The 17,246-nt window shown below is 40.2% G+C and overlaps 1 protein-coding gene across 2 annotated transcripts in view; it reads left to right on the forward strand.

Moving 5' to 3' along the window:
• Positions 1-285: 285 nt before the first annotated feature.
• The window catches only part of LOC311102790 (melanoma receptor tyrosine-protein kinase-like), a 56,114-nt gene continuing 39,153 nt past the window's right edge, over positions 286-17,246 (forward strand). The window contains exon 1 of one of the 2 annotated variants that reach the window (XM_084144203.1): positions 286-553. In XM_084144203.1, the coding sequence (XP_084000329.1) occupies positions 475-553 (79 nt within the window). In that variant the 5' untranslated portion in view covers positions 286-474. The remainder of the gene's footprint in view (positions 554-17,246) is intronic. The other variant, XM_084144204.1, reaches the window with a different exon arrangement.

Genomic DNA, 17,246 nt, shown 5'->3' on the forward strand with positions numbered 1-17,246 from the left:
TTGGGGGCAGACCCCCTGCAGTACCTGGGGGGTAGATCCATCACCCTAGGTTGAATGACCCTGTTTAGACAATAGCTTGCAATAAGAAGCCTAGGCATGTAGCCTACTTGCAATATGAACATATCAACCTAATGAAATGTTATTCCAGCCAGGGCTTAAACGCATGGATTGGCCTATGATTGTGAAAGACCATGCTTGATATAACTTTGTACTTGGCCGCTGTGCTTTCGAACGACACTCCTTCCCAATGACGTCAAAACAATGCAACGTTGCTCTGACTGCGATGCTACAGACTGAAGAGGACCAATCGCCGGGAGAGAGTGCCAGCGCAACGAAGTCCTATCCGAATAGTCACACCTATTACCGCCCCTGGACGTAAAACGGGGGTAGATACATCACATAAAGGGGTGTTCGCCCAAGACTATGGAGAAGTTTATCCTGCAATTTCATTGAATATAACACATTTTGGAAACAATGAGACCTGAAACTGGAATAGTTCTTGCTGCCTTGTTCTGCGTGGGCTGCTGCGTGACACTGACAGCGCACAAGAAAGGTAGGTGTGAGACCGACTTTATCACGTTTATGCTTGTGGGTAATCTGATAAATGTGGGAATGAGTACTAGGTTAGCCTAGCATACTTACTTAAACGGAATGATTGACACGGAAACGGAATTATAAATGACAATGCTTCTTCTACTGGATATAACACAGTAACCTGTTTGTTGGTCGGAGGAAAAGTCTGCCAAACTTTTTTTTTTTTTAAAGGAGACATCCACATCATGTAGCCTAATTCCGAAGATGTGTCACATGATTTCAATAGCATTTATCTCTATGGATCAGTAGACAAAGGCAGTAGGCAAATACATTTGTATCAATTGCTATGAAAAAAATCAAATGAATAGCCTACTATTGATTTATGAGAGCTATTTAGACTACCTTTCTGAACACCTGCTTAAGGGCTTCATATATGTACATAGAGCTCTGCAATGTTTTTTCCTGTCACTGCGTTACTGTCTTAAGGCAATTTCTAAACAAAATAATTATTTTCATGAACAGAAATACCATGAATATAGGCCTAAACTAAAGTTGCATCATCACTCCTTACACATCAAACATTACACATCAGACTTCAAATTAAAGTACAATAGTCTATCGTTTATTTTTTACCTAATTAACCCACAAGAAGTTGCATAGCAGCTCTGGGACTGTCCATCGCCTGTTCCATGTCTAAACTGTCTTGGCACATTAGCCACCACTGGGAAAGAGGAGACCAAATCTGGTGTGGTGTTGTGCCAAAGTGGGTCTCCAGTCCAGATGGTGGTGATGACAGACGGGGGTCTCCCATGGAGCAGGGACTGCCCCTTGTCCCCCTGGCTCCTCTGTGGACAACCACCAGCAGTAGGTGACCCTCTGATCTGGCCAGAGTGCTATCTGTCTGGGACTCCCGCTAGTTTCAAAACACACCAGATTGTTAGCAGATTGTGGAAGTGTCCGATCTGATTAGGTGTTTGTCTGGGGATGTTGGGCAAAAGCCAGGGACACATTTCCATTCTAACCAAAATGGATGGACAATTCTGGTGTCTATTTTATTCTATTCTACAGTTCTCGATGTATAGTGCAGTCAGACATATTTAGCAGTCGTTTCCTTTCCTGTGATATAGACTAAATAACATATTCTGCTTGCCAGATGAATTCACAGTCGTATTAGATGGAAATGTAGGTGAATTTGAATTTTTCATCCACTACCTTCTACAGTAAGCCACTATAAAGTCTGATATTTTTTATAATTTACAATGAAGAATGATTTTTCCTTTTTGGGTAGCCTACTAAAATTGATGTAAATTGAACTATAAAATGCTGACATGATTTTCTTATATTTTCTTCTGTAATTAACAGACCTCATCATGAGAGACAATAATTGAGTTATTGTTCATCTTTGAGTAAGAATAGCTGACTGTTCCTTTTTTTTGCCTGGTTTTACACAACAGCTTGAACAAAAGGTAGATCCTGGAAGGACCCTTGCTTATGGCTCACACCCAAATTATCCTGGTTTGTGTCTATGGCAATTAGTGTTCATCTTCAGTACATTGTTTGAATTGATTGTTTGAATTGAATTAATTTGTAATAATTTACTTCTTAGACATGTTCCCTCTGTTTCCACTATAACACAGACTTATAAGAATACATATGGAATCAGCACTGCTAATAACAAGTATCATTGGTTTATCAGTATAATTGTGATCCTCAATGTCTTTAAGAATTCAATAACTGTGTGTTAATAACAATGTAACAAGGTCCTTGATAAAATGAATGCACACTCTAAAAAGTAGGGGTTCAACAAGGGTTCTTCTAAGATCCTCAAAGTTCTTTGAAGAACCTTAGGGTTCTTGGCACTGAAAATGGCCCCCAAAAGGTTCTTCCAAGAACCCCATAGGAGGTGGGGTTCATCGAGGAACCTCCTTAGCTGGTGGGGGTTCTTGCAGGAACCAACTGCCCAACTGAAACATTTGGATTTGAATTTGAAAGGACAGCAGGTGAAGGCACTTAACTGAAAAATGTAAAGATCTCCTCAATTTAAGGTAAGTTTTGTCCCTTGTATGATCTAAAATTATTATTGTTTTACGATGATACCATCTATCTTTTCATATTTGTGTAAATCTTTCTAAAACAGAAAATGGACACAATTCAATGGATATCAATCAACAAAGAGGTAAGAATATGTAGGCTATAAGAATATGTTGAAGGTTAGCTGTATTGGGTGCAGATGACTGAACTGCTCACTTTGGTGTCTGTGTCTGCAGGTATACAGACAAAAAGGCATACAAAGGTATGTCAATTGGTATTGGTATGTTATGCAGAGCACATTTACCATCCTCCTCCCTTACCTCTTCAATGAATGTCCCATAGGCCTCTACATTGTGGACAAGATATGTGTATGAAAACCATTATCAAAACAGTTTTTTTCATTCACATTCACCTAAAAAAAAACAAGGTATGAATACTGACATGTGCATGTTTTGTTAATCATCTGTATAATAAAAATTTTTTGGATTCACAGACTTCACCCTCCCTACACCTCTGATGAATATAACAGGAAACCTGTTCAATCACCATGCACTGCAAAATCATTCTGGCTATGGATACGGAGAACATCAACACATTAACATCAACTCGCCAGAGGATATAGCCATTGGACTTGGGGTTCTGCTGGGAGTTTACGTCATATTTAGATTTTTAATTCTGCATTGCCACTAAAATCATAATAAACACTGAGAACTAAAATATTGTGTTATTGTTGTTATTGTTATGCATATTATTATTATTAATGTCCTTATTAATAATAATAATAACGGGATGAACAGCAAAAGGTTATTCAAAAGGTTATTCGAGGATCCATTTAAAGGGTTCTTCTAAGAACTTAGAGGGGTTCCCCCACACTTTCAATTTGAAGAACCCCTAAAGGATACTCCAGGAACCTTTTCTTTTTAGAGTTCAATTATTGAATGCAAGTAAATAGCTGGAAGGGGAATTTGCATAATTTGATTTGTAGACCCATCTTAAATTGATTAATGTAATGTCCTTCTCATATGAAACTAGTTCAGTTTATACCAGGGATGCTGAAATGATGTGACGTTTTCTGCTGTTTTGATTCAATGGATGGTATTGTTCTCTGAAACTCTTGCCAGGCTCTCAATTGCAGCCGTCTGCATTTCAGGGTAATTTTATTGTGTCAAGGGTCATCATGGGTTTTGGGTTTTGTTTTGTTGTGCAGGTTAAAATCATATGTTACATATTGCAATGCATTTGCGGAGAAAGCTTTTTCGGCTCCCATTTGTCGGAAGCATGTTATTCCTGGTTTGACATACTCAGCTGAATTCTTCCCTCGTAGAGATGCCAATGTTGTATTATTATTGTTCATGGATATTAATAGACATTACCAGATAGCCTTAGCATTGAGATGATACTCTCAGTGGATGGTGTCCTCTTTCGATGCAAAGAAAAGCAAAAGTGGGAAATAGAACAGAATTGTTGTCCTGAAAAGTAGCTCTGACCTTCGCTCCACTAGGCACTTACAGGACTAGTTAGGTGTGTAGGATAAGTCCATCAAACTCAATTTGTGGCATCTAATGACCAGCCCTGTGTTTTAGCCTCTGACAAGTTTTCCTCTTTGAGAATTTGTGGACAGAGGACAACAAAAGCATTTGCCACACAGAACCCTGTGAGTTTACCTAGTTATACCCTGCCTGTGGCCTCGAACAGACTGCATGGGTTGTAAAAACAGTGAAACCAGCCAGCCACACACGGCTCATCAGGCCTACACTCATTAGAAATACGGTCCTGCAAAGCTCTAGAAGGTCTTTACGGAGTCACACAGTCAATGTAACAACTTCTAATCCATTGAAAGAAGGTCCAGGCAGCTGTCAACATGCAATCCTTTTCACAAATTATTTGCATTCCAAAGATTCAAGGACTTTAAGAAGCTTGAACCACATACTGTAATGTAGTGGGGTCGACAGGTAGCGTAGCAGTTAAGAGCGTTGGTTTGAATCCCAGAGACGACTAGGTGAAAAATCTGTTGATGTGCCCTTGAGCAAGGCACCTAACCCTAGTTACTCTGGATCATTTATTTTCTATTTTATTTAACCTTTATTTAACTAGGCAAGTCAGTTAAGAACAAATTCTTATTTACAACAACGGCCTACTAAGAGGCAAAAGGCTAAGAGTGTCTGCTAAATGATGGCTCACTAAAGGTCAAACTTGGTGTAGTGGGGAACAGCTACAACAACAAACCAGATGGGTATAGGGCACACCTGATTTTATAGGAGAAGCACCATAGACTACCAGATACATGAAGAAATTGTTTTATTTTATCAACTCAGAGTAGGTAAGGTGGAACTCGGTCTGACACATACAAGTTCGTGACATTTGGAATGAAGTATCAAAAGGTCTTCTACATATTCTGTCTGTATGTCCTTTCTTTGTGTCTGGTTCATGCAGTATCTCAATTTGAATTGCAATGCCGAGACGGTAAACTCTTGGCTCGTGCCGCCTTGCGTATTAAGAAGCAAAGTGAACAACACAAAGGTATCACAAATGTTTTTAACGGAAGGAATCCATTTCAGAAATGGAAACGTTTCTTTCTTTCTTGCTTCCAAGAACATGTGGAGTCAAGTTCTGGGCTGAATTTCTCTAGGCTCCATTTATGACAGTGTTTTTACCCATCAACCTGTGCACTCTAACCCTACCTGGAATGCTTGTAACGCCTCTGTTTCAAATGATACAAGTAAGTATCAATGTACGTTGAAAGGAAGTTGTTAAAATGTCAATAAGCTTTTGGTTCTTTAAATGCTTGATGAGTGATCAAGACTTTCCTCGAACACCTCCCAGTTTCTTGGAAGAAAGAAACTGATTGTTATGAATATTTTGTTTTGATATCACAATTATTCAGATTTTGGAAACGTGTTCAGTTGGTTGGATGACCAGACCATGTTCAGCATGGTCGTTGTCTTGTAGGGGGTTGACCTGAGAGGAGGGTTCTGAGTCTTTACAACCTTTTTCGTTTTTAAATGTTTTATATGTTCTTTAGTCCCCTATCTAAAGAACACAGTGTCTGTTTGACTGGAGGACCTTAAACCACCTTCCATAAGGTGTTACAGCAAGAGGTTCCAGATATGCTGTATGACCCTATATGACACTAAACTGAGCAGTATCCAAGCTGGTAAACAAATAACTTTTAGATTTGTTTTTCTTCTTCCATGACTTGGCTTTTATTGATTTAGTGTTGTTTAGCATATATTTTATTAATCTGCCTAAATACCTCAGTGGCTGTGTCTACGGCATTAGTTATAATCAGCTATGTCTACGGTACATCAAGGACACTCTGTCCAGCCTTGGCATTTGGCTCCAGAGTCTGTTACAATTCTGGCCTCTCAAGCATATGTCGGCTATTCCCCGATTGATATGTCCTCTCCAACCAAGGAGGGCAGCTTTCTCATTGCTGTTTTCACAATACCGTTTTCACTAGACTAAATCCACCTTTTGAGAATTCACCATAAATCAGTATTTACTGGAAAGTTATTAGAAATCACTTTGAACACTTTAACATTTGACACTTGATGCCACATACGATTTCAAGAACGATGTCAATACAGCACTTGTTAGCCATTTAGGCATCATCTGTTATTGAGTGTGTGGAGAGTGAATAATGCTCCATTGATTTTAGGACTGAATATCCCACTTTATCACCCAGGGGGAGGTCACTTGGGAGTGTCCACTCAGTAACACTTATCAGTGTTAGTCCAATAAAATCATATCTCACAAATCACAGCTGCTCTGTTGGATGAATTGCATATAGGACATATTTAGCTTGAAAATTTCTGGCAAGTAAATTTTTGGCAAGTATATGAGGGAATAAAAAAAAACATTCACATCAGAACATAAAGATAAAATAAGGGTGAAATAAGTTTTAATGTAAGGTCAAGTTTAAATTAAGAGTTTTATGGTTTAGCTTTTTTCTGTGTATTTTATTCCCAATTTAACAAAAACAAGTGCAAACTTTGCAGCTGGTACAAACACTTCTAGATACTGTAGGTATAGGTAAATGGATAATTCCATGGTAATGGAATCTCACTTAAAATGTATGCCAAACAAAAACCATTGATTTCAAAGTTTAACAAACCATACAACTCTATGCACAATGACTACTTTTAACATTTACTGGAAGAATTGTGACGATGCAAAGTTTTTTTTTTTTTTTTAATCCTCCATTTTTTTATGTGCCCAAGTTTTCCAAAAACTATGTTAAATATCTGCTCCGAATTAAGATTCAATGATGTCTGCAGAAAGAATGGGGTGTCAGCTATGACGTGACATATTGACTTTACAGTAGAGTACAGAACAGTAGAGTTCCGTATATTACAGTCGATTATAACTAATTTATAGGTCTACCTTTACTTGTTACGTCTGTGAACTTTCATTATCCTCCCTCCTCATTAGGTAGAGAAATGTGAAAATATATTAAAGATACAGTGCCTTCGGAAAGTATTCAGACCCATTGACTTTTTCCACATTTTGTTATGTTACAGCCTTATTCTAAAATATATATATTTTTAAAAATCTACACACAATACCCTGTAATGACAAAGCAAAAACAGGTTTTTAGAAATGTTTGCTAATTTATATATATTTTTTAAACGGACATATCACATTTACATAAGTATTCAGACCCTTTACTCAGTACTTTGTTGAAGCACCTTTGGCAGCAATTACAGCATCGAGTCTTCTTGGGTATGACACTACAAGCTTGGCACACCTGTATTTGGGGAATTTCTCCCATTTTTCTCTGCAGATCCTCTCAAGCTCTGTCAGGTTGGATGGGGAGCATTGCTGCACAGCTATTTTCAAGTCTCTCCAGAGATTTTCAATCAGGTTCAAGTCCGGCCTCTGGCTGGGCCTCTCAAGGACATTCAGAGACTTGTCCCGAAGCCACTCCTGCGTTGTCTTGGCTGTGTGCTTAGGGTCGTTGTCCTGTTGGAAGGTGAACCTTCGCCCTAGTCTGAGGTCCTGAGTGCTCTGGAGCAGGTTTTCATCAAGGATCTCTCTGTACTTTGCTCCGTTCATCTTTGCCTCGATCCTGACTAGTCTCCCAGTCCCTGCCGCTAAAAAACATCCCCACAGCATGATGCTGCCACCACCATGCTTCACCTTAGGGATGGTGCCAGGTTTCCTCCAGACGTGACGCTTTGCATTCAGGCCAAAGAGTTCAATCTTGGCTTCATCAGACCAGAAAATCTTGTTTTCCATGGTCTGAGAGTCTTTAGGTGCCTTTTGGCAAACTCCAAGCGGGCTGTCATGTGAGTTTTACTGAGGAGTGGTTTCCGTCTGGCCACTCTACCATAAAGGCCTGATTGGTGGAGTGCTGCAGAGATGGTTGTCCTTCTGGAAGGTTCTCCCATCTCCACAGAGGAACTTTAGAGCTCTGTCAGAGTGACCATCAGGTTCTTGGTCACCTCCCTGACCAAGGCCCTTCTTCCCCGATTGCTCAGTTTGGCCGGGCGGCCAGCTCTAGGAAGAGTCTTGGTGGTTCCAAACTTCTTCCATTTAAGAATGATGGAGGCCACTGTGTTCTTGGGGACCTTCAACGCTGCAGAAATGTTTTGGTAGCCTTCTCCAGATCTGTGCCTCGACACAATACTGTCTCGGAGCGCTACGGACAATTCCTTTGACCTCATGGCTTGATTTTTGCTCTGAGATGCACTGTCAACTCTGGGACCTTATATAGACAGGTGTGTGCCTTTCCAAATCATGTCCAATCAATTGAATTTACAACAGGTGGACTCCAATCAAGTTGTAGAAACATCTCAAGGATGATCAATGGAAACAGGATGCACCTGAGCTCAATTTCGAGTACCATAGCAAAGGGTCTGAATACTTATGTAAATAAGGTATTTCTGTTTTTTATTTTGTATACATTTCGAAAATTTTCGAGAAACCTGTTTTCACTTTGTCATTATGCGGTATTGTGTGTAGATTGCTGAGGATATGTTTTTATTTAATCAATTTTAGAATAAGGCTGTAACGTAACAAAATGTGGAAAAAGTCAAACGGTCTGAATACTTTCCGAAGGCACTGTATGTTGGTTTTTGGTAATGGAATTTCAAGGCACAAGGCAATGTTCCTTAAACTTACGTAAGGCAGATACAATTATCCAAAAAGAAATATAAGTGTTGATATTAGTTGGCAGGGATTTTTCAACGGTATTGTGTTTTGATGTATTTCTGATACCTTTTAAGACTTTTTCCTAGACCCCTTTTCCATCTGTTTGACCAGAAATCAAAGCCTTTGCTTATTCCAAAAAAAACGGTTGAAAATGGTTGAAAATGTATATGTGCCTTAATTAACTAAAAAAATATTGACACAGCTTTCATTTGACATGCTCCTATGTTGGTGCTCGCTGGTCCTTTACGTGGAAATGACCAAATTCTAGTATCTATTTTTACATTAGCAGACTTACAGGTTTGTGTTTCCCCCTGGGCTTAATCCCCTTATCTTTATTTTGCAAATCATAAAAGTAATTTATGGAACAGACCATGCTGGATTAGTTTGGCTGGAAAAAATGCCACCACATTCCCAGGAGAAATAGACCATGGTCAGGCTTAGATTCACTATTTTCTTTAAATGTTGTCCTTATGTCCCGAAATAACTACAGCAATTGGTGTGTTGAAGTAGAACAGGAGAGCTGCTGGGTGTGCAGGCTTTTGTTCCTGCCCTACACTCCTGATTTTTACTAATCAGCTGCTCATCAGGACTTGATAAAGAGCTGATACTGGTGTGTTAGGGCAGCGCTGGAGCAAAAACCTGCCTATCCAGTAGCTCTCCAGGAAGTGTTGGCCACCCCTGGAGTAGAAATTCTCACTTGTCTTGAGTTTCAAGTATACTAGTTCAAACTTGGTGCTAGATAGTTGTTCTCTTCAAGTTGTTTGAGTCCTGTCAGTGTCAAAACAGGTTTAACTCAGATATATATGGCCCTTTTTGAGATGTAATATAAGTCATATGAATTTTAGGCAATGACTGCAACGTTTAATCTCCAATGACCCCTAGAAAACACACTGACAAATAAACCATTATGCTATCTTATTTAATCCGAGGCACATAAGTGTTTCTATAGATACTCCATATGTGCCACCTCCTTGTTAACTGCACTATCTAATTTAAAGCAGCCTTAATGTAATTTGCTAAAATTCAATATAAAGCTGCTGTTACACATTTCTGTCTTTGTTGGCAACATTCTTGGACTTAAAGGGGGACTGCTCAGTGAATAATATTATTGTCTCTCGCTACATACGCTGTGAGAGACAGGGAGACCTTATCTGAGTCCAAAGGGTTGTGAAATTCCGGATCGGGGGCTGAAAAATCTACTTCCTGTCGCTGGGTTGATTCTTCTTATGTGGTGTTCTTTTCATATGTAAAGTATTCAGACCAGTCAGTCATGGTGATGAAATGCGAGACATTCACCTGGGAGAGAAGAAGAGTTTTCGTGATCCTAAGATAAGAAGCGAAAAATCCCTTCTCCTATTCGTTCAGTGACAACCCCTCTGGTTGTTTTAGCTCAGGTGTCAGATTGCAGATGACAGTTTATTTTTGTGAAAGATTCCACCTAGACCCGATGCTTCGAATGAATCCGGATCTAAGATTGTTATCACGTAGTGTACCACACCTTCTCATTCACAAAATACAGGAAATTCATCCAAAATAGAGTCAAAAGAATGACAGGATGAAATATATGACAAATAATCTGTGACAGAGTGAATCCAGTTGTGACTTACAGTGAGGGAAAAAAGTATTTGATCCCCTGCTGATTTTGTACGTTTGCCCACTGACAAAGATATGATCAGTCTATAATTTTAATTGTAGGTTTATTTGAACAGTGAGAGACAGAATAATAACAAAAAAATCCAGAAAAACGCATGTCAAAAATGTTATAAATTGATTTGCATTTTAATGAGGGAAATAAGTATTTGACCCCTCTGCAAAACATGATTTAGTACTTGGTAGCACAATCCTTGTTGGAAATCACAGAGGTCAGACGTTTCTTGTAGTTGGCCACCAGGTTTGCACACATCTCAGGAGGGATTTTGTCCCACTCCTCTTTGCAGATCTTCTCCAAGTCATTGAGGTTTCGAGGCTGACGTTTAGCAACTCGAACCTTCAGCTCCCTCCACAGATTTTCTATGGGATTAAGGTCTGGAGACTGGCTAGGCCACTCCAGGACCTTAATGTGCTTCTTCTTGAGCCACTCCTTTGTTGCCTTGGCCGTGTGTTTTGGGTCATTGTCATGCTGGAATACCCATCCACGACCCATTTTCAATGCCCTGGCTGAGGGAAGGAGGTTCTCACCCAAGATTTGACGGTACATGGCCCCGTCCATCGTCCCTTTGATGCGGTGAAGTTGTCCTGTCCGTTTAGCAGAAAAACACCCCCAAAGCAAAATGTTTCCACCTCCATGTTTGACGGTGGGGAGGGTGTTCTTGGGGTCATAGGCAGCATTCCTCCTCCTCCAAACACGGCGAGTTGAGTTGATGCCAAAGAGCTCGATTTTGGTCTCATCTGACCACAACACTTTCACCCAGTTCTCCTCTGAATCATTCAGATGTTCATTGGCAAACTTCAGACGGCCCTGTATATGTGCTTTCTTGAGCAGGGGGACCTTGCGGGCGCTGCAGGATTTCAGTCCTTCACGGCGTAGTGTGTTACCAATTGTTTTCTTGGTGACTATGGTCCCAGCTGCCTTGAGATCATTGACAAGATCCTCCCGTGTAGTTCTGGGCTGATTCCTCACCGTTCTCATGATCATTGCAACTCCACGAGGTGAGATCTTGCATGGAGCCCCAGGCCGAGGGAGATTGACAGTTCTTTTGTGTTTCTTCCATTTGCGAATAATAGCACCAACTGTTGTCACCTTCTCACCAAGCTGCTTGGCGATGGTCTTGTAGCCCATTCCAGCCTTGTGTAGGTCTATAATCTTGTCCCTGACATCCTTGGAGAGCTCTTTGGTCTTGGCCATGGTGGAGAGTTTGTAATCTGATTGATTGATTGCTTCTGTGGACAGGTGTCTTTTATACAGGCAACAAGCTGAGATTAGGAGCATTCCCTTTAAGAGTGTACTCCTAATCTCAGCTCGTTACCTGTATAAAAGACACTTGGGGGCCAGAAATCTTTCTGATTGAGAGGGCGTCAAATACTTATTTCCCTCATTAAAATGCAAATCAATTTATAACATTTTTGACATGCGATTTTCTGCATTTTTTTGTTGATATTCTGTCTCTCACTGTTCAAATAAACCTACCATTAAAATTATAGACTGATCATTTCTTTGTCAGTGGGCAAACGTACAAAATCAGCAGGGGATCAAATACGTTTTTCCCTCACTGTACTGGATGTGTCACATTACTATATGTTGCAGCTCTAATATTTCTCTAACGTCCCTACCCACTGGGCACACACTGTTTGAATCAACGTTGTTTCCATGTAATTTCGTTGAACCAACGTGGAATAGATGTTGAATTGACGTCTGTGCCAAGTGGGTAATATTTTTGAAGATCTAAACAATTATGTTTATTTTCTTCCTCCGTGCTTTGACAAACAAGGCTTTAAAAAAAATCCTCATTGCCATGTCATGTTGAAACATCGGGGTCACCTGCCTGTGGCTCAGTTCAGTGTTCACTTTTGACGGATTTCACCTTTGAACGAGGGTCCGGTTTTCAGTGAGGTCCAACATCATTTCCAGCAAAACCCAACTCAAACATCTCTGATCTGCCATAGCTCACATCCTAATGTCGACATACCAGGCATTTGTCAAATAAGACAAAACCAGTGATAGATGGGTCACTTGGCTTATGTGCTTGATGTGGGAGGACAGGACAAACACTTTTGAATCGAATCGATAACGCACTTGTGACGCTGAGTGGTGGGCGTCAATGTTAATAATCTCCTGTAAATCTAATTGATTCGTCCCTAGCAAACCTATCGATTTCCTACCCAAAAGGTTTGTTTGACCGACAGATGTCGGACTTCCGAGAATGCACACATAGTGATGTTCTGTATTTTAAAGTGATATGCCAAATTGCAAATGTACATGCGTCCTCCCTAGTAGGGTCTGACTGTAGAGATTTAGAGCAATACTGATGCTTTGTTATTTTACACTGATCTCATTGATTGTGAATGATGACCCACACTTGAGGTGAGGAATGTGCAAACAAGTGCCAAGTTATCTCCTCTTGCGGGAAATGACCAATGTTTGTTTATGCATGCTTTGTGTGCATTGGTACGATAGCCATGCAAATCTACAGAATCGATCTTTCACAAGTTAATTCCCACTACAGGGACTGGTATTCATCTTTGGCTTTAGAGGAACATAGTTGAATAGTAGAGGGCCAGGTAATAGATTATGTCTTCAAACTGATTATTGTCATCTTGTCAAGATAGCGTGTCGGGAATATGATTTTTCTTGAATATTTAAAGCTAGAATCATTAGTTGCTACGTCTTTTATTTTACTTATAAATTAATTATATATATCCATGAAATCTTGAAGAATATAACTTATACAGTGGGGGAAAAAAGTATTTAGTCAGCCACCAATTGTGCAAGTTCTCCCACTTAAAAAGATGAGAGAGGCCTGTAATTTTCATCATAGGTACACGTCAACTATGACAGACAAAATGAGGAGAGAAAATCCAGAAAATCACATTGTAGGATTTTTTATGAATTTATTTGCAAATTATGGTGGAAAATAAGTATTTGGTCAATAACAAAAGTTTCTCAATACTTTGTTATATACCCTTTGTTGGCAATGACACAGGTCAAACGTTTTCTGTAAGTCTTCACAAGGTTTTCACACACTGTTGCTGGTATTTTGGCCCATTCCTCCATGCAGATCTCCTCTAGAGCAGTGATGTTTTGGGGCTGTCGCTGGGCAACACGGACTTTCAACTCCCAACAAAGATTTTCTATGGGGTTGAGATCTGGAGACTGGCTAGGCCACTCCAGGACCTTGAAATGCTTCTTACGAAGCCACTCCTTCGTTGCCCGGGCGGTGTGTTTGGGATCATTGTCATGCTGAAAGACCCAGCCACGTTTCATCTTCAATGCCCTTGCTGATGGAAGGAGGTTTTCACTCAAAATCTCACGATACATGGCCCCATTCATTTTTTCCTTTACACGGATCAGTCGTCCTGGTCCCTTTGCAGAAAAACAGCCCCAAAGCATGATGTTTCCACCCCCATGCTTCACAGTAGGTATGGTGTTCTTTGGATGCAACTCAGCATTCTTTGTCCTCCAAACACGACGAGTTGAGTTTACCAAAAAGTTCTATTTTGGTTTCATCTGACCATATGACATTTTCCCAATCCTCTTCTGGATCATCCAAATGCACTCTAGCAAACTTCAGACGGGCCTGGACATGTACTGGCTTAAGCAGGGGGACACGTCTGGCACTGCAGGATTTGAGTCCCTGGCGGCGTAATGTGTTACTGATGGTATGCTTTGTTACTTTGGTCCCAGCTCTCTGCAGGTCATTCACTAGGTCCCCCCGTGTGGTTCTGGGATTTTTGCTCACCGTTCTTGTGATCATTTTGACCCCACAGGGTGAGATCTTGCGTGGAGACCCAGATCGAGGGAGATTATCAGTGGTCTTGTATGTCTTCCATTTCCTAATAATTGCTCCCACAGTTGATTTCTTCAAACCAAGCTGCTTACCTATTGCAGATTCAGTCTTCCCAGCCTGGTGCAGGTCTACAATTTTGTTTCTGGTGTCCTTTGACAGCTCTTTGGTCTTGGCCATAGTGGAGTTTGGAGTGTGACTGTTTGAGGTTGTGGACAGGTGTCTTTTATACTGATAACAAGTTCAAACAGGTGCCATTAATACAGGTAACGAGTGGAGGACAGAGGAGCCTCTTAAAGAAGAAGTTACAGGTCTGTGAGAGCCAGAAATCTTGCTTGTTTGTAGGTGAACAAATACTTATTTTCCACCATAATTTGCAAATAAATTCATAAAAAATCCTACAATGTGATTTTCTGGATTTTTTTTCCTCAATTTGTCTGTCATAGTTGACATGTACCTATAATGAAAATTACAGGCCTCTCTCATCTTTTTAAGTGGGAGAACTTGCACAATTGGTGGCTGACTAAATACTTTTTTTTCCCCACTGTACATGCCTCGTGAGTTTAGTTCAACTGTCGTACCCCATCAGAACCCAAAATATAAGCTTGTTTTACGCCAATGTTTGTAAACAATGTAAATGTAAACACTGTATAGTCTCAAAACATAGTTAAAACTATAATTGTGATATATGTTCAAGAATGGCCTTTTTCCCTTTATTCAGATTACAACCTCTCACTTTCAGTTATTTGAAAATAAAATAATCTCCAAAATATCCTATTTTTAAAACAAGCCATAGAAATGTGGTTGCAATTTCAGTTTAATCCACCAGAAAAGACAGAACAAATACTACAACAAATATTGTGGTTAAACTCAAATATACTAATTGATTAAAAAAAAAAAAAAAAATATATATATATATATATATATATATATATATATATATATACACACACTACCGGTCAACAGTTTCAGAACACCTACTCATTCAAGTTTTTTTTTAAACTATTTTCTACATTGTATAATAATGGTGAAGACATCAAAACTATGAAATAACACATATGGAATCATGTAGTAACCAAACAAGTTTTAAACAAATCAAAATACATTTGAGATTTGAGATTATTCAAATAGCCACCCTTTGCCTTGATGACTGCTTTGCACACTCTTGGCATTCTCTCAACCAGCTTCACCTGGAATGCTTTTCAACAGTCTTGAAGGAGTTCCCACATATGCTGAGCACTTGTTGGCTGCTTTTCCTTCACGCTGCGGTCCGACTCATCCCAAACCATCTCAATTTGGTTGAGGTCGGGGGATTGTGGAGGCCAGGTCATCTGATGCAGCACTCCATCACTCTCCTTCTTGGTAAAATAGCCCTTACACAGCCTGGATGTGTGTTGGGTCATTGTCCTGTTGAAAAACAAATGATTATCCCACTAAGGCCAAACCAGATGGGAAGGCGTATTGCTGCAGAATGCTGTGGTAGCCATGCTGGTTAAGTGTGCTTTGAATTCTAAATAAATCACAGACAGTGTCACCAGCCAAGCACCCCCACACCATAACACTTCCTCCTCCATGCTTTACAGTGGGAAATACACATGCAGAGATCATCCATTCACCCACACCGCGTCTCACAAAGACACGGCGGTTGGAACCAAAAATCTCAAATTTGGACTCCAGGTCAAAGGACAGATTTCCACTGGTCTAATGTCCATTGCTTGTGTTTCTTGGCCCAAGCAAGTCTCTTCTTCTTATTGGTGTCCTTTAGTAGTGGTTTCTTTGCAGCAATTCGACCATGAAGGCCTGATTCACACAGTCTCCTCTGAACAGTTGTTGAGATGTGTCTGTTACTTAAACTCTGTGAAGCATTTATTTGGGCTGCAATTTCTGAGGCTGGTAACTCTAATGAACTTATCCTCTGCAGCAGAGGTAACTCTGGTCTTCCATTCCTGTGGCGGTCCTCATGAGAGCCAGTTTCATCATAGCGCTTGATGGTCTTTGCGACTGCACTTGAAGAAACGTTCAAAGTTCTTGAAATGTTCCGTATTGACTGACCTTCATGTCAAAGTAATGATGGACTGTCGTTTCTCTTTGCTTATTTGAGCTGTTCGTGCCATAATATGGACTTGGTATTTTACCAAATAGGGCTATCTTCTGTATACCCCCTTACCTTGTCACAACACAACTGATTGGCTCAAACGCATTAAAAAGGAAATAAATTCCACAAATTAACTTTTAAGAAGGCACAACTGTTAATTGAAATGCATTACGGGTGACTACCTCATGAAGCTGGTTGAGAGAATGCCAAGAGTGTGCAAAGCTGTCATCAAGGCAAAGGGTGGCTATTTGAAGAATCTCAAATATAAAATATATTTTGATTTTTTTAACACTTGTGGTTACTACATGATTTTTGATGTCTTCAGTATTATTCTACTATGTAGAAAATAGTAAATAATAAAGAAAAATCCTTGAATGAAGTAGGTATTCTAAAGCTTTTGACCCCCCTTGAGAGGGGGGGGGGTGTAGAGGAAAAGAGAAAGCGCGGGGAGAGAGACTGAAAAAGAGCTGAGAGAGCATACAGATGAAGAAGGAGAGAGAGAGAGGGAGAAAGAGAAAGAGAGAGCCGAGAGTGCCTACGGTTGAACGGCAAAACGCAGACAACGGGGTCTCCGGCCTTTTGGAAGAGGGTAAACAACAGAAAGTCCAAGTTCTCTGGCCTTGAGAGGGGAACATTGGGGATAAATCTGTTGGTCAATTATCTGAGCCATGTGCTTCTGCTGCTCCAAGTGCAGCCTGCTGCCTGCCGCTGAGATTTTCACGCTTTTCATTAGCGAGAATCAAGGGGGATACAGTTTTAGAGTTTTATCAGCCCACAGCATATTTACAGTATATTAGTGCCTCGGTGGGATTGTTTTATGCTAAAACACTTATCCCTACAACAACCTTTCTGCACTGTGCACACTGCATCAGAACTGGGTTCTAATAGTCTTTGAAGTCTTTCAAATACTTAAGCTGTACTTGACAGTGTTTCGCCTTTACTTTATTGTACCAGAGACAGGCAAGCTATCGGCCCTTTTCACCTTAGAGTAC

Source organism: Coregonus lavaretus, assembly GCF_964263955.1.
Source record: "Coregonus lavaretus genome assembly, chromosome: 2".
In the NCBI taxonomy this organism is placed as follows: Eukaryota; Metazoa; Chordata; class Actinopteri; order Salmoniformes; family Salmonidae; genus Coregonus; species Coregonus lavaretus.